The sequence below is a fragment of the Salarias fasciatus genome, chromosome 14 (assembly GCF_902148845.1).
Source record: "Salarias fasciatus chromosome 14, fSalaFa1.1, whole genome shotgun sequence".
Classification (NCBI taxonomy): domain Eukaryota; kingdom Metazoa; phylum Chordata; class Actinopteri; order Blenniiformes; family Blenniidae; genus Salarias; species Salarias fasciatus.
The window spans coordinates 7541147-7559641 of NC_043758.1; the positions used below are offsets into that span (position 1 = coordinate 7541147).

Here is an 18495-nt window from a genome sequence, read left to right on the forward strand (position 1 = left end):
GTAGGTGGACACATTTGTAGGTATGCAGCTCTAAATGGCTGCAGGTCAGCGCTCTCACAGGAGAGATGCAGTAAAACAGAAGCGATGAGCGTCGATGGCAAATGTGGATGCAGAACAAAAGAAGAGTGGAAAATGAAGGTGAGAAAGTGAGTGTGGAAAAATGGCGGAGGAGGCTGAAATATCATGCATAGCGGAGATAACAAAGAAGTGTTTAGTCTGAATAATCGGCATGCATCACATTAACCTTGACACTAAATCACATATCAGCCCTCATATCCAGAAGTCATGCTCTGATTGTCTGAGAAAGTGTACCAAATCCACCATATCACAGCGAGAATGGTTCAAAATACAGCATATCACACTGTGACTGGATCCCTGATTGAAAATTCTCTCTGTGTGTCTTTTACGGTGTGTTTAAGGCACAAAGAACAATTTGCACATAAATGCAGCTCCTTCTAAATGTGGACGCGTGAGTGAGCGCATCACAAATATCAGGATAAGTCTGAAATAAAACCAGTACTGGATACCCCGAGGTGCAGACTATGAATTTATGAATGGCTCAACATGTTTTGCTTACCTTGGGAGGACTTTCAGATCCGGGGTATTCTCGCTGATCCAGTTTGTTCCAGCGCTGCATCAGTTTTATGACGATGGGCTTGCTGAAGTCAACCAGCTGGAAACCAGTCACGTTCGCTCCACCATGCATGAACCTCTCCAGAGATATGTCCTTAAAACCCTGAGACAGGAAGAGAAAAGAACTCTTTTAAAAATGTAATGACAGAGCAGGAATGGACCAGACATGCAAACACACTCCAGTATCTTGCATACGATCCTCCACACACTCCCTATGCCATGCACTCATTTTATCAAATTATCTGGAACTCTGCTCGATGGGGACTGGGTTCCAAAGCCGCAAGTGTGACTTTATGCAGAGCGACACTTCACAGTGAAGTGGCGGTGAAGAGGGATCAATCTGGGATTGGGCCAGAGACGGAGGGAAGCGACCGGGTAAAGACATGTGAGGGTTATCCTGTGTTGATGGATGCTAATTGCTAAAAGCTCTGAGAGCCTATCTCGCCTGACCTGAGCTCATTGGCCCCTTTTTCACTGCCGCTGAGAGAGAACTACTGTCGAACAGATTTTAGGGATTAAAGTGGAGGCAATGCTTCATTTATTGACGTGGATTCCAGCAGCCGCCCAACAGCTGTGACTTTGTCAAGGAGAAAGAAATGGAGATTCCCGGAGTGACAGGAAAAATGACTTTAGATAGAAATACTAAAGGACAAATGCTGAAGTGGCAAACATAAATATTATGCTAATAAAATGCAGAAAATCTACAACTCTGGATGAATGCTGAAGTTGAGGTGAGTAAATAACATCTTACAGTACTTGACTCACAGCGTATTTTTTATTTTATTTTTGCAGAACCCAAACAATTTCTACAATTTCAACATTAAGTCAAGTTTATAAAGCCTTCTGGTGCAAAATACATTTGAAATGTCTTTTCTTTGAATCTTTTTTATAATTAGCTTGGTGGCCAGATTGGAGTCTCTCTCAGGCTGGTTTTAGCCCACCAGCCTTATGTTTGACACCCCAGCTAACACATTCTTATATAAACTGATACCCCACGACATGATCCTAACACGAGAGTCTGGAACCGCGTGGGGCTCTTCAGCCAGTCTCCACCGACTGCTCACTTTCATCAAATTATTTATCTGTAAACATCATCTTATTTTTCATTTTGTTGTGGAGCAGACAATCCTCTAAAAGTAATATTTTGCAGCGATTCAAAGTAACAAAAGGTGAAAAAAGTCTGAGTCACGTCGCGCATCGTTACCTGCCTGCTGCCTTTTACAGCAGCGGTAAAATGTTTTTAGTTCTCAACAGAATATTTCTGTGAGCTTACAAGAGAAATATCTGCAGAAAAGTCTTAGAGGACAAATAAGTTTCTTTTAACAAGAAGAGATTAATTTAGTTTCACTGCCAGTGGTGCTGGCTGATCTGTAGGTGTTTTAATTGTGACAATCAAAATTGGCTGAAATAACTAAAACTAGTAAAATAGCTAAAATGTCTAAATCGACTAAAACGTATAAAGCAAGTAAAATATGAAAAATGCTTCTACTGAGAAAACAGGATAAAAAAAAACTAATATAGGATAAAGCAAATGTATTAAAAAAAAAATGGATAAACAGCTGAACTTGATGCCAACAGCTGAAAATAGCCAGAAATGCCAATTCAGTCATAAAGTTTGCACTTGACTTCTGCATTAAAGCTATTCCAAACATATCTCAAAATCACGTGAGACGAATTTCAAGTGAGCTTACCAGGTTTGCTATGATGTAATGGTAACCTTTGACATGCTTCCCCACACTCACAGCCTGGAAACAGAGAGAAAGAAGGAGACATTAAAGATAATGGAGATGAAAGAAGCGCTGCTTCAGTGGACACTGTTACAACAGTTATTTCAGAAGTGTCAAGACAGCCTGTGTGGAGTCTGCATGTTCTCCATGTGGGTGAAGTGGCTTTCCTGATTCAGGTTTCTTCCCACAAACTACAGACAAGTGTCCTGGAATAATGGGTGACACTGAATGGCTTGCAGGTGTGTGTGTTGGCCTGTCCGGGGTGTATCTTAACGTTCCACAGAACATTTATAGAGCTTTGGCAGAACGATCAGCTGCTTCATGTTTGATTAAAAATGACAAATTACAGTGCTTAACTTATTGGAAGTGAGTGGCTTCTGAGAAGCCCTGCAGTTTGCTGTTTGGTTGTTGTTTTTTTCTTTTGTGTGTGTGTGTGCGTTTGTGCGTCACATCTGAATCGAGGGGCATAAAGAAATGAAGCGCATTCAGAGATTTTTAACTGAAGAGGGGAATGCATATTTATGTTAACATCCTGCATAAACCTAATTAATAAACAGTTCACATTTTGTCTCTCTGTTCCTCTCACCCACACATATCAACAGCGATACTGACAGACAGATGCACACACACCACACGCACACACACACACACACACACACACACACACACACACACGCAGATCGCAGCTGGCAGGAGCAGACAAACAGAGCGGTCTCTGTCTCAGTGCAGGGACGTTAGCCCATGCCAGCTCTGCAGAGCCGCTGTGATCGGAGTGTGTGTTTATGTCCGTATGTCTGTCTCGGTGTACACGTCTGGGAGTGTGTGTGTGTGTTTGTGCCTGTTCACTCTCTGCAGAAGGCAATTAAGATGCACTGCGGATGCGAATGTCTGGGATGCCAGTACTGGTGTGTGTTTTATGTGCGCGTGGCTGTGTTAGACATGCATGATACAGCATGTATTCATGCTTTTCATGCTGCTTGCATGTGTGTCTGTGTGAGGGATATCTGCCTGTGTGTTTTGAGATGTGTGTATCATTGAATCTGTCAGATGTGAAGACAGAGGATCAGATGTGATGACAGGTGGCAGAACCAATGGGATGTAACACTCCAACCTGAGTCAAAGGGCACACACACACACACACAGGTGCCACCTGTCAGCACTCAAATCCTAAAAATCAAGCGAGACAGATAATATAATGAATTTAGACAAGAAGAAGGTGTCAGACTGGAAGCTTCCCATGTTCCTTATGCATTTCCCTGTGAGTGTGTGTTTGCTGGGAACAGACGTGTGAGTGGACAGTATCATGTCATTACTGCCATATGCAGCTGTTGGGGCAGGCTCATTTTTCATTCCACTACACAAACTCCAGGGAAAAGAAAGAAAGAAAGAAAAAAAAAAAAAAACTCAAGTCTTGTTTTCTTCCCAGATGTCAGACAGCATCAGGAGTCGCTGCTGCGGCGAGATGAACGGAGCAGACAGCAGGCAGACAGACAGCAAAAGTGCAGTGAAAAAAGGAGCATTATGCAATGCTGAAATAATTAGCAACATTATACCAACTCTAATTCTTCCCACTGTTTCTCCCAGGGTCTCATTTTCAGTACTTTACCACAACCTCCTCTGTGGTTTGAGGCCGCTGCAGCGTGTCATTGCAGCGTTGGCTGTACCTCATTATTAGAAGTTAAGTGCTGTTAAGTCTGGGTCACTGATGTAATCTCTGAACTCTCTCTAGTAATCTCAGTGTTGGTAGCAGCGCCGTATGAAACTACAGTGTGACATCCATTAATGTGCTATCTTTCGGTGTAATGTCCGACAGAATTCAGACGGGCGTTGAATAAAGTAAAGAGGTATAGAAGACTGATGAAAAACAAGCCCACACTGCAGCGGTCGATGCCATTCCACTCTGATATTGATATAACTGCCCCATGCTGTGGTTAAGGTGATGTGCTGAGGCTTCTTAACACAACGTTACCTGCTCCAGGATGCTCTGCAGTCTCTCAGGCTCCAGGTCAATGACGTACTTTCTCTCCTGCCGTCGATCCAGGTCCTCTAGCAGCCTGCGATACGCAGCCTCGTTGAAACTCTCCACGCAGATCGCGCTCACCTGTTTTCGCACACGTACGAGGAGGAATCACACTCAGCATGGAGGAGAAAGGTCGTACAATGAAGACCGCAAGCTCATTAATGAGTGTTCGGTGAATTAATGACATAAACTATCTTATGTGCATGCATGTTTTGTGTATGTGGCTATGTAAATAACGTGTGTGTATGTGTGTGTGTGTGTTTATTTCTTTCTTTTTTGGCGGGTTTCCAGGAATGTGTGTTTCTGTGTCCTGACCTGCCATCCGTTCTGCCCCGCTCGCTCCATAATTGCCTGCAGTATTGCATAACCTAAACAACAGAGACAGAGAGAAGGAGAAAAAGGAGAATTAATGCCACATTAGGTGGAAAGTGTTGAAGGGATGAGAAATAATGATAGGGGGGCAATTTCTAAAGGAGAAAAAAAAAAAAAAATAAAACGAGTTTTTTCCATTTTGAGCAGATTTGTCAGATGATCACTTTTACCAGGCAATGCCTTGAAGTTTCGTCTTCAAGAGTCGGGGCAAAGGTCCAAATCTGTCTTTGTCCTTCATCAGTCAACCGACAGAGTTCATCAAGATGAAGCATTATGAGGGGAAACCGCTTTATGCCAGCGTGTCTGTGAGGGATACTGTCGAGAGTGACATTTCACTGAAATTGAAAATCTCACTGCTTCCTTTCCAGCGGTGAACTTTAAATGAAATGCAACTCATGTGAGACCACTCTGCCGCTTATTAAGGCCATAGCCTGAAACCAAAAACAAGAGAAGTACTTTTTAAACAAAATTATGGAAAACAGCTGCATCTGGTAGGGCTTTCTGTGTGTGTCATGAGCCCTCAAAATTAAATTTGGTCAATACAAAAAAGCCCTCCAGAAATAAAGCACCTTGTAAAGAATCCTGAAGAATGCTGAAGCACTGTTGATATTGACTCTTGGTTTCAGATAATAAGTACACATCACATTGGCCCCCCTGCCAATGTTTAACCCTGAGTTAAATGACTTTCTTTTTTTATGTGATCCTACAAGCAACAACATGAGAGACAATGACTTAAACTGTATGAAACAAAACTGGTCATTTGAGATGTCAAAGCAAGTGGCAAAAATACAGTAATGATCAATAACATGGTGCTCTGTAATATTGGCAACTGGCTTTTTTTTAATCTCAATTAAAATTGTAATTCCAACCAAAATCCAAAATGAGTTGGTGATGTTGCTCTGAAAGCTCAGCTTTAATAAGCACGGAGTAAAGAGGCTATAAAACTGTCTCACAACCAATTTTAACTGACGTGAACAAAGACAGACCAGGCATGCACGTAATGTGAAACGACACCGACTCCACTTTGACCTTTGTAGTCACTGTGATTTATCCATGTGTTTTTGATTGTAAGTTGATGTGAATGTGTGTTGTAGGGTTAAAATTACCCCTGAGCTTTTGCTTGTGATATCCGTCCACACTGAACCCGGACTTGATATAAATGTGCACGCGTTCAGATTTATATGCAGTTGTGCTATAAGTTCAGTTATATGTGTGGGTGTTTGTCAGCTGGCTGTCTGTGAAGCAGAGTGGAGCAGGGAGCATAAAACAGATCACGGCGTTACTGCCCATTTTCCAGCACATTACCGGCAGCAGGGCCTGATGGGAGCCTATAATGAAGGGCCCTGCCTTGGCCAAGTCACGGGTGAGTACAGACCAAACTCCACGCATTCATTCTCCGCTCCATTTCTCCCTCCTTCCCCCTCTTGCTCCCAAGTCTCATCCCTCCTCCTCCCGCTTTATGCTGTACATCCCCTGAGGTTTGTGATCCTGTCTGTCCTCTGGCTCCTCCCTTTTGCCCTTTCTGTAATCTCCTCCTGCCACCCATCTACTCCTATATTCCCCTCTTCCCTTTCCCTTCTCATGTCACCTTGTCTCCTTCTCCTCCTCCTTTCTTCACTCACATCCTCCGTCCGCCTCTCTGGCCGCCGCTCTGCTACAGCGCCTCGGCTCACCTGAGCGGTTGTTGCAGTTCACCGTTTATTTATTTATTTATTTTTCTCCGCTTCCACTTTCTGTCTCTGCTCCCCGTGGATACTAACCCAGACAACCTGGGCCACAGCAAGGTTGGCGCACACACACATACACACACACACACACACACGCACACAGCGCCGCACAAAAATTCTCTAACACACCACAGCACCATGGTCTGGGGACTTTGCGTCATGTTTGACCTGCCGTTCTCTCCCTGTGGCAAGGAATTAGTCTGTGTATGAGTGTGCATGCGCACGTGGGTGTGTATGTGTGTGAGATAAATTATAGCCAAGCAGTCCCATGACAGTGGTTAGGGGCTGAAGGGCATCAGCTGTGCAGGCTCCACTAACTAACGTGCACTGTGCTGCAGCATGGTTAAATTAAAGGCAGGTGAATTCTGCAGGAGCAGAGGCCAGGCGGCCCGACTTTCTGCGAGAAAACCACAGAATTACACTCTCCTTTCTGCTGCTGCATCTCTTATCAGAACTGTTCAGTCACAGTGGCGCAACATCTGCACTTCAATGACAAAATGAAGCTAAAGTTAAATGTCACAGTAAGTAAAAAAAACAAACAAAACAAAACAAAAAAAAAACTAGTGTTGATGATCATGAACTCGTATTGTGATGCTATTATATTTTAAACTACGTTGAAAATCTACGTTATTCTTTCACAACAGAGATCTGGATTTTTGCGGCCTGGACCTAAGACAGACGATGTGCAGAGTTTGTTCTTGTTATGATGGTGCAGCAGCAGTCCTAATTCTCTGGACGTCCTGCCACAAATGTCCCTCTAGCTACAGTCATTTAGGCTGCTGTGAAACACAGTTTGTGGATTGTTCTTGTGAGACGCAACAAACTCATTGCATAATTTCCCCAAAGTTAGATTTGTACTTGGCCCTGAGGGGGAAATACTTTAGTTTCACTACTCTACATATTTGACTAATAGACAAAACACCTTATACTTTATTTAACACTAAAACTTAGAAAGAGATTGGGAGACATCAACTTTACAAGCATTGTTTCACAGAAGCACACTCTACTTCTATAGAGTGGGAAATGCTCAATTAAACTTTTCACTTCAGCTGCATGGTAAAAATATTAACCAAATTTGATCTCATGGGACGTAGTTTCAAAATGTAGGCCCACTTAAGTTTTGATGGCTTCATTCTCTCATGTGGGAACACTTTGCTGGATAAATCACACTGATAATGCTACCCTCCTTTATCCTCAATAGAAATAAATCCACACTTCATATTCTTCACTGTATTTGAGTTTGAACATGAGCAGCTAGAATATGTAATCAAACTCGGAGTGTTTTTCTTCTGGGTGATACATGATCAGCTGACACTGCAAGGTATTTTCAACACCAACTCTTGAGGATTGTGATTTTTTTGGTTAAGCGAAGACCCCTAACCCCTAACCCGAACTCACTGAAAATGGCCCAGAGAACCACTTTTGGGTCACATCCCACCAGCTGAAAATGACTAGGTTAAATTTTGATGTACGTACTGTATATGTATATTTAAGTAGAGAATGGACACAACACAGAGTCCATCTCGTTTGTAGATGGCTTCAAGTCTTCACACTGCTGATGGTTTTGTGATTATCTGTGGAAGAACTGTTCTCTTGTCTTTGTGTAGAATGGCAGTATCACCTTCTCTGAGTTTTCTAATTCAAGCCAACAAAGAAATATGAGAAGAGAGGCTGTTCAATTTACTTATAGTCTGCTATTTGAATGTCTCACTGGTGTGTTTGAATGCATTCATTTATTCAGTTAAAGATCTGGTGATCTAAACTGTAAAAAAGGTTCTGATAATACGCAGCTTCCTGGACACATTGATAAATCCATGTCAAAACTTTACATACAAGCATGCAGTTTCAGAAGACAGAGTGGTGTGTGTTGCGTTTTGGCTATTGCGACGGCAGCTGTTACATGCCGAGTAAACATATTAGTCTCAGTGCATTTACCTCTGTCTGTGTCGTAGAGGAAGACAAATCGATTCCAGTCGTAGTGGTCCAGCAAGGAGAGCAGGGCCCCTCTGATGGACGGCCGGAGCTGCAGGGTGAACTGGCCCTCGCCTTCAGTGGGGAAGCTGGGTGTCACCAGGCTGATGTGCAGAGCCCCACAGAACGACGTCAGCGTGTTCACTGAGCGCTTGTCGTAAAGGCCAAAGATGGCGAAGACCCCCCTGGAGTACTGGGAACAGACTGATGAGAGGATAGAGGGGAGGACAGAAGACAGAGAGAGCCACAAAAAGAATGGAGAAAAAGGAAAATTAGAGCATGAATGTTCATAATTGTGTGGATAAACACAGTAGCATAGGATTGAGAGCGAGGAAGCAAGCGGAACACATGGTCCTCTGATTGAATTCACACCGAGGAATCTGGTTAAACGCGTCAACCATTTTAATGAGCAGCAACCCGAGCTTATGCGAGCCATACCGCGCCCCCTCCATCCTAATTAGAAACACAAACTGCATATTTTGAGTGATAATTGTGAGTGACTGGTTTTCTGATGAAACTGAAAAGATCATGAACATGCAGGTCAGTTTCGTTGGAGACGTTCCCCTGAATAGAAATCACCCGGTACCAGTTAATGCGGTGCCACTTGACACGCGCTGCTAACTGTTACGGAGGATTTTGTGAGCTTGTTAGCTGTCACATCTGTTGTAGATGGAAACATCTGTGGAGCTGCTGTCTCTCACTGTCCTGCTCCACAGCTGGAGCTTTTTTTTAGCAGCAGTGATGCATTTATGGGCGAAAATGAAAGTTTGGCTCTCGTTCTGCAAGTTGGTAGTTTATCTCTGCTGTACAAAAGTTCGCCTGACTGCCGAAAGCGCTATTCATCTGTCGTCTGAGCCTGCGCAGCAATATGTCTGATCAACTCAAACAGACCAAAACAACATGTGTGGACCTTCACTTGACTTCTAGCTCACTGAAGCAACAACGCTGAACGTAATTAGTGAATCAGTCGTTAGACTTTCTTTATGAGTCAATCAGTAATCAGACTATTACAGCGTCGTGGGCATTATGAAGATATTCTGAAAGAGGCAGTCAAAAGTAATGCACGAGTTGCTTTTCCACGTGACCGTTTATGTTTTATTTAATTGCTGCAATCAAAGTTCTCATTCTGAATAACATCACATTCATGACAATATCAGAAATCACTACATACATGAACCAGGTGTAAGGTCACATATTTTCTCATCCATGGTGTGAAATCAATCAGCCTATTGGCTGAGTCATATTAAAATTACCTCGCAGGCACAAAATCATTCCGAGCAGCTGAAACGGATATGCTGCTTACACAGTTAAGGAAAAAAAAAAACGCCTGCTTTGAGTGTAAACTTCAACATCCTTCCGACTTGTCCTCATTCACACCGGAGTGTTGATGCAAAGCCCTTGACCGAGCCGTGAGCTTGTTTTACATGTGAAATTCTCCATTACGGCGTTGAGAGTCAGTCTCTAAACAGCCTGAAGCCTTCGAGCGTGACAGAGAGTGAAAGGCAGTGACTCCTTCTGCTGCCGCGCTGATACAAAATGTTATGCACTGCTTTGGTTTGTCATTTATCTGTGTGGCTGCGTTCGATAGTTAATCAGAAAGTCTTGCACATTGCAACAATCATTCATTATTCTGGGATAATTTAAGTGGTCTCAGAGGCAGAAAGATGTATCAAATAGTTTTCTCCTTTTAGCACAGTTTAATGTATAAGTATGTTTTTCTTTCATCCTTTGATTTTCCACTGCTTGTTCTTTCTTTAGCCGTATTCATCCGTTCAGCTGGACTCGTTCAAGCAGGCGTGTTTTTAACTCCAGCTCTGTAGTGCATCATAATTCACTCTCCACCCCGTGATACGTCACGCCGGAGTAAACAGAAACACTGCGGGCTTTGCTTTTGGCAACAGTCGGACAATTATTCTGAAATCTCTCTCTTTTTTTCTCCCGTCCTCTGAACGCCTCGTGCGTCGCATCGTCTCAAATGTTTCCTCTATTTTCAGGGAAAAGACTCCAGCCCATCCTGCCTCTTTCGGCTTCCACCATCCACTTCCCTTCATCCATTCTCCCTCTCTTCATCTCTGACTGCCTCCTCTTTCTGTTCCTCCCTCTCTTCCTCCTCTTGGGACTCAGAGTAATTCCATTATCAGCTATAAGCCTCAGTGGGGGTAAACACTGAGGGAAACGCAGCTTTGACGGTTGGGGCTTGTGGCAATTAAACAAAGCCGAGGCCCCTGCACCCAGGAGGCGATAAGGCGGGGATTTAGTCTCGATTATGACAGGAGCTAAATGTCTTCAATTCAGAGAACTAGCATACTAGCCGTGCTTAGCATGCGTCATTCAGCAGAAGCTGAGTCATGGTGTCCTTAAAGTCAATGTTTTTCTTCGTGTCTTGCAAAAGTGATTCTTACAATGTCACTATTTGTTTCAGAGCAGAGCATCACGACAGAACGCTACGGAGATCAAGTTTTATGTGATAAACTGCTAAATGACATCACTTTACTGAAGCACCAGGGCAAAATCACCGCAGATAACATTATTCTCAAGTATTCTATCATCATCTCAAGGTGCAAGCTGGGAAAAATAATATAGAAGTATGACTTGTGAGTATCAAAACAATCACCAGAGTAAAACACACCGACAAAAGTAGATTTGTTGAAGAAGAAAACAAAATAACCTATTAAAAAATAGGTCGATAAACCTGGGATATAAAGATAATGAATGTTAATAAATGTGAACATGAACAGAAAGTTCTGTTCAAATCCTCTTATTTTTGGCATGTTTACTTCAAAAAGTCCAGACGCAGGGAAATAGAGCAGTGTGCCCATATCAAGTAGTCATGGTTAACTGAAGATGTCTGCGGTACGATCGTCCAATCACAGAAAATATTCAACAGCGCACATCTGTGACATGAGTTTCTCAGTCCCACCAACAGCACAAAGTGATAATGAATAATGGCCGGACATTAAAATCTTGGAAAACGGGTCAGACACTCACTCGTTGCACATTTTATTTGACAATTCCACAGCCATTAATCCAGCATCCCAATCAGGAGACAGTTAAATACTCAGAAGATAAAAGCTGGAATCGAAATAAAATGGAGTAAAAACGAAAAGGATTGGGGCTAACTCAGGGAGTAACAGGTGTCATAACAGAAAAAAGAGGAAAATTGACGTTCGTTCATCCACAGTGGAACTCGTCTGATGGAACGCAGCTCTTGGTGGAGAGAAATAACACTGTAGTGTCAAATCTAAGGACAAAGAAAAATCAACAAGCAAGATAATGTCTTTCAGGACAGCACCAGGGAAAACTCCACTCACTCACTTCTGCATGTTTTAGAGATGAGCTTTTTTGAGGGCAGAATCTACATAAAGCATCACAATAAAACACAGCGCTGCAGCGCTGTACATGTGAAATGACTTACTTGGAAGCAGTGCAGAGTGCTGTTTTTTAATGCCAAACCTGATTTAAAATTTCTGGCCTAGATGCAGATTATGACATGACTGTCTGCAAATTTTATTTTTCCACCTCCCTCGTGGGTCTCCATCAAAAACCTGGGAAAATATTGATAGGCTTAATCCCAAAGCATTCTATTTAAAAAAAAAAATACCAAGACATCTGCAGCCGTACACACAGGCCCTGAGCACATAAAGAACAATCTTTTTTATCACTCATCTACTTTTGCTGTCTGTTTCTCGGCGCTATCACCTCCTCGCTCCCCAGACCCCTCTCTGTTTCCAGCTACGCTGTCTGATCTTGGCTTTGCATCCCTGACACTCGTATCTCTTTCTTTCTCCCACGTTTCCCTTTCAGATGCACGTCTCAGTGGGCTTGTTTCTCTGCAACACCCTCGAACAACACCACCCCGCCGCAAGGCTGGAATGTGCCAGACAGTGGCGTCATTGTAATAAAATGTGTGCTAAGCTTGCTTCATAAAGCTTTAATGAGAGGAGGGGACCAGCGGCATGGTGCATCATCACCACAGTAAAAGCGTTGGACACAATAGGTCTCCTGGGACGTCTTCTGCTTCTACCTCTGGTTCCCTCCCACTCGCTTGTTCTCTGCGCTCGTCCATATGTTTGATTTTTATGAATAACCTTATGTTTCCTTGGATCTTAATTGCTCCATCTTGTCTGTCAAACCACCATTTTTCCTCTGTGCAGACATTCCCATAAATCTAATGTCCATCTATATTGCTATTATCAGCACGGCACAACCAGCGCATGCGTCTGTACTTGTCCTCCCGCAGCTACTCCGCCCTTTCTCTGATTATCTTTTATTTCACCGTCTGAATTTAGAAAGAACTCTTAACCTTGTGCATACTCTGCATGTCTGACTTCACATTGAAATATGTCTAATTTGCATAACAGGGAAAAAACATGTTGCAGTGGCAGTGCGGTGTTTAACAGACATCTTGAGCTGTGTTACTCTGGTTTCATCCGGGAGTTTTCTGTCTCCCACATCTTCCTCAGTCAACTTCTCCTCTTCATATCCCCCCCCCCCCCATTTGGCGCTCAGGTCTTTAGACAGGTGCTTTGTGTGTTTTCCACATGACGGCAAGAAAAAGATGTTCTCGATAAAAATGCTACTGCCCCCCCACCCCACACACACACACACACACACACACACAGTGTGAGAGTCACCTCTACATGTTTTAAACACCCTCCTCCAGTCTCCAACACATGCAACCTTCAGACTTTCTGCCCTGTCGCTGCAGTTGCTTCTCACCCATTAGTCAGAATAACAACCCTCTAGCTGCAGGGATATTTTCTTACACAGCTACAGAAGCCCTGCAAAATACCGTGAGCGCTCATTACCTGCAGGCAAAGGCCAAAGCAAAGGAAGGACCTGAGTAAATGAGGAACACGAGCTATTTTAAAAGCCATAAGGTGCATTTTTCCTAGCGTAGCCCGTGGCTACCAACAGTGATACTTGGAGGAGGGAGACTAAAATAAATGCCACTAATAAGCTTTTATGAGCAATATAATTAGAGAAAAATCTACTGTACAATGCCTTACACTGACATCCACATTCAAACCATTCACAGCATGAACCCCAAGAGAAGAAAACTATTACACCATATATATTTAAATTGGGCACTGTAATTGAGCTTATAGCTTTCATTTAAAGAAAACTGTGGCGAAAAATGAAGAAATTTTTACAATAACTCCTATTCAGATTGACATATCTGTGTCGCTACTTTCCTGCTATACATTATATAAAATTGAAGTAAGACTGCTTTGCTGTAGTTTTGTTGGAAATGTAGGAAGTGTTGTACTGGAGGTGCAACTCAGGACAAAGTTCAGTTTGATTTTGTTCGTAAAGATGGTCTATAAATCAGTTGGAAGGAGGTTATTTTTAGCCCTGGCTCTGGAAGATAGATGATGTGTCAGAACTGTGGATGTATAGCTGCCACTTCCTCCCACTGTACAAGTACCCGACATCTCCATCCATGCCAGAAAAGGCTTTCCAATCTGGTGACTGGTCTGACATTCCTACACAGTCAGATTATTACATTACTGGACAGATTCTGCGTGCCAGAATACCTCTGCATCCCTCTATGTGGACAATGTCCTTGAGACTACATTGCATCAGACTATTTCAGTATCACTTATATCTCTCTCTTTTTTTCACATAGTCCTACAAAAAAAAAACAGCAATGATGATCACTGGTTCAATGAGATATAATCATGATGAGTGAAACTGAGATGTCATAGGAACTGAAAAAACAAAACAAAACAAAGAAACAATCAATTAATTCCATTGTCTGCCTATGATTTAGATTATTAGATTGCTAAATTAAATGGGGAGCTGATAGAGGCTGACAATAAATGAAAGGCAGGAACACTGTGAACTTGTCACCAGTCTATCAAAAGACAGAGAAACAACCACTCACTCAAACATATTAAGTCCATTTTAAGATAAAAATTCAACTATCTGTGCAAAGAAGCAGCAGTACAGAGAGAAAACCCACGCTGGAGATGGGAATCCCACACAGGAAGGCCACAGAGTGAACTGGGGATCTCCTCAGTGCGAGATGAGAGATGTATGACTCCACCACTGAGCAGCAGATCACTGAACGCTTCTGGTTTTGAACTGTGACAGAGGTCAATAGAAAACACATGAACGTAATCGTTGCTTTTATTGAGACACTGAAACTCCACTTTTACACCGCCGATAGCAGCTCCATTAGGGAGGAGCATTAAAAAGACAAGACGGGGGAAAAAAAAATAGTTTGGGATCAATAGTATCTGGCAGAGGGCACAGTCAGAGTATGGATTTCATATTTGTTCCTCTATACTAAAACATAAAGAATGACACAATGGGAAACTTCCCAGAAAAAAGAGCTCACACCTCAGAGATTAGAGCAGGAACTTTATCAGGTAGGAAGCATTTAAAACACTGCATCGCTGTCCGTAATGATGTCACGGAAAGGTGAAAAAGAGACGTTCAAACTGTGTGGATGTTAATTTATTTAAATTCTTCACGCACCTTTGGTAGCTTTATTTATTAAATAAATATTAAAAGGCATTTAGAGAGCTTTAACAAATAATACTGACCGACACAGAAGACGTCGTCAAAAGAAGGAGTACCGCACCTTGAGGAGAAACAATTCAAACAAGACTAACGACGAATCAAATGGTTGTGGAATTATCCTCCCAGAGAAGCCATTACAACAGTTTGTAGGAAATCTCCCCACAGAGTTAAATTTGGTTGAGATGGATATGTTGTTATTGGCTTCTGGCTGGTTTAATAAAACACATCTATTAAAAAACAGACAAAAAAAAAAAAAAAAACCATGCCGATACGGAGGGTTTAATAGCTGAGGCATTTTACTGACGCAAGGTCTCAAGTGAACTCATCAACAGTCTTATAATGACAAGATTAAAGATAAAGCTTAAGAATCAATGGTCTGGCAGGGGCATTAGGCCACCTCATGGATTTCATATCGCATCCTCTCGACGAGGACGTAGTTTACAAGATAACTGAGCCAGGCTAGCTTCATAAACAGGACAGTGATTACTGAGAGCGATCGAGTACGATGTGCTGTGTGTGTGTGTGTGTGTGTGTGTGTGTGTGTGCGTGCGTCTGGCTTGCTGCGCTTGTGTGAATGAGGGCATTCATCCCTCCGTCTGGCTCCTACTCCTGTCTATCTCTGCCTATCTTCTCCTTTTTTTTCCCTCTTTCGCAAAACTGCCTCAAGCAGAGCGGCAAAGGAGGCTTCAGTTGTTCTCAGTGAGTGAAGGGAAGACGACATGCGGCAGGAAGAGGAGTAAGAGAGGAAGAGTAAAGCTCCAAAACCCACAAAGGGGGTCCTGACTGACTGCAAGAAGAGGGTGTAAAGTCTGCCAAGCAAACACTGCAAAGAGAAAAAAGAGGTAAAGAAATGAAAACATATGTAGGTTATGTGTGTGTTGGGTGAAATAAATGTAGTGGAAACGCATGCACACATGTTCTTTATTCTTCCTCTGGGAGCAAACATCGATTTGAAAATTTTTCCTGACAGAAAAAAAACTATATACATATACGCTCAATGGTTTTCACCTGACACTGTCCTAACCAGAGTCTGACCACAAGCATGACACTAAAGACCAATGGATTTCTCTCATGTAACCTGCCTCCGCCTATAGTCAGCTGGGAGTGTGTCCCGCACCTGGTGGATTAACGGATGGCTGTACCTTCATTTTTTTTCCCTACGGTGAGACGTTATTCAGGTCCAGGTCCTCACCAGTCCGGAAAAACAAAGATGCACGCACGCACACGGACAGGCCAACCCATGCAGAGAGCCGCCTCAAAGGGCATTATGTCTTCTCTTGGCACCCATGTCAGAATACAGAGCTGAATATTGGGTCAGAGGTGAGGGACAGCAGGGGAAAAGGCTCTTGGGTAAAACTGCCACACTCCACTGGTACTTCTTTATTCTCTTTGATTATATCTTTCCAGCTCTCTGCACCTGTTCTTCCTCTCCCAACACCTCCTCCAGGGCCTGCCCCTCAGGCTTCATGAATAAAGCTTCTAAAAATAAGGGCACTGATGGGGGGACATGAGGACAGGTGCTAAAGACAGCGGCCGCTCCCTGTGCGACCTCTGGTGTTTCTGCAGCTTGTACACAAACTAAAAGTCTCCCAACTAAATTCCTATATGGAATTAGAGCATTAAATGCAATATTCACCACTGAAAAATGGCATTTCGACAATGTATCTGACAACCTCTGACTTTGATTAAGTGCTCTTAGAAAGGCATTAACAATGTAAAAGTAAACAAAGAGCGAGTGTGTTAAGGTTTCACACACATCTCTCGCTAAGACGGGAGGCATTAGTTTTTATCTAACACAGTATTCTCTGACACCTCATTTACTCCTTTCACAAATTGGTTTTCTCTCTATTGATTAAACGTATATTGCATCAGTCTCTGATGATGTTGAAATTCCAACAATAATTACTTTAGTGTTTGCTTTAATTTTTTTATGTTATGACAGTAATTCCATTAATAAACAAGTCTTTCTGTCTGATGCATAATGCTGCCAAGATTAAACTGTTTACCCAGAACAATGAAATGTAAACAATTAATATATCTTGGGTTTGCAGTTTTAATAAAAAAAAATAAATAAATAAATAAAATAAAATACATTTGCAAAATGTTCCCTGACAGCAGATTTAATGTAAATTCTTACAGTGCCTTCTCTTGCAATATAATTTCCACTAAGAGTAACAACAGTATGATTAAATGGTCCGTGAGGACTGAGGAGGAGACAGAAAAGAAAAAGAGTAACGTACTGATCGAGGATTGTCTGGCATTTCATACATTCACTGTTTGACACTGAGGACCTGAAAAATGTAGTAAATTTCAGGTTTGACTGAGATTACTTGAGATGTTTGATTTGACCAGAATTGACATTTTTAAGCTTGAAAGTTGCAGTTTGCACTGATTCATTTGTCCACATTATAATGTCACATGTTTTTCTGCCTCTTTCATTTACGTTAGTCGATTTGCCCTCCAGTCCATTTCAGGCCGTACGTGCTTCGTCTCAAGTCAAATGGTAATTTTTGGTTGATTGTTTTTTGAACATTTTTAAAGTGACGTCTGCTTTTAGCTGAAATGTAAAAAAACAAAAAAATTAAAAAATGATGAAGTGTTTTTAAAAAGTTCCTCTGCAGTTTCCAGTGGCTCTGAGCAGTTTTATCAACAGACACCCAAAATGCAACAAATATGTTATGACCTGAAAATGTCATACAAACTGGGTCTTAATCAATTAATATAAGATAATGTTGTAATCCGTAAGCAATAATGAAAAACAAAAACAAAACGAAGCTTCCGCTTTTGTGTTATTTTTAAATATGTGATAAATCCTCCTACATCCTCTGAAACTGTTACACTGAAGCTTTTTATGACCTTGATATTGCTTCATTATACTGACAGTAAAAAAACAAAAACAAGTGTGTTCATAGAATAATAGCTTTACTGTCTATTTATTTGAAGAAATGAATGACAAGACTGTGGAATTAGGATTTCATCTCATAATATTTTATGACATCCTTCATTATGGTGTGAAAATCCAAACATTAGAGAAATAATGGGCTTCAGAAATGACTTCTTGTGGCAAGTGTCATTATCCGTCAACAGTGGAAATGGAGAGTGACAGGACAATGGGGAGCAGAGGCATGACATGCAGAAGAGATTAAACATTGATGTGGCCTGTAACTTGTGCTTTCTCACTCAGTCCAATGAGCCGTGGATTTGACCAATCAGCATTTCTGTTTAGGTTACAGTAAAGTCAAGAGGGAACAAACACATTTTGGTGACATCTCATTACTGTTTCACGTTCATATCTCCCAGCTCAGCACATTGCTTGGAACATAAGGCTCCTCTGGCAAAGGCATTGCTCTTCACATCAAGAGGACTAAGAAGCATTACCCACAAAACTGCTGAAGTTGAGGATTCCAGATATATCCTGGAGAGCTACCAAAACAGGCACGCGGCCTCCATTTACTACTATAATGCTACGTACACCAAACAGCCATTACATTATGACCACTCAAGTCAGAGCGACTGT

The 18495-nt window shown here is 42.2% G+C and overlaps 1 protein-coding gene across 6 annotated transcripts in view; it reads right to left on the reverse strand.

The window, feature by feature from the left end:
- Positions 1-18495, reverse strand: part of gria4a (glutamate receptor, ionotropic, AMPA 4a) — a 127448-nt gene that overhangs the window by 72586 nt on the left and 36367 nt on the right. For all 6 annotated transcript variants that reach the window (XM_030109466.1, XM_030109461.1, XM_030109464.1 and 3 more), the window contains exons 3-7: positions 8415-8654; positions 4696-4748; positions 4330-4461; positions 2325-2378; positions 578-736 (exon numbers count right to left, since the gene is read on the reverse strand). In XM_030109466.1, coding sequence (XP_029965326.1) covers positions 578-736; positions 2325-2378; positions 4330-4461; positions 4696-4748; positions 8415-8654 — 638 coding nt within the window. The remainder of the gene's footprint in view (positions 1-577; positions 737-2324; positions 2379-4329; positions 4462-4695; positions 4749-8414; positions 8655-18495) is intronic.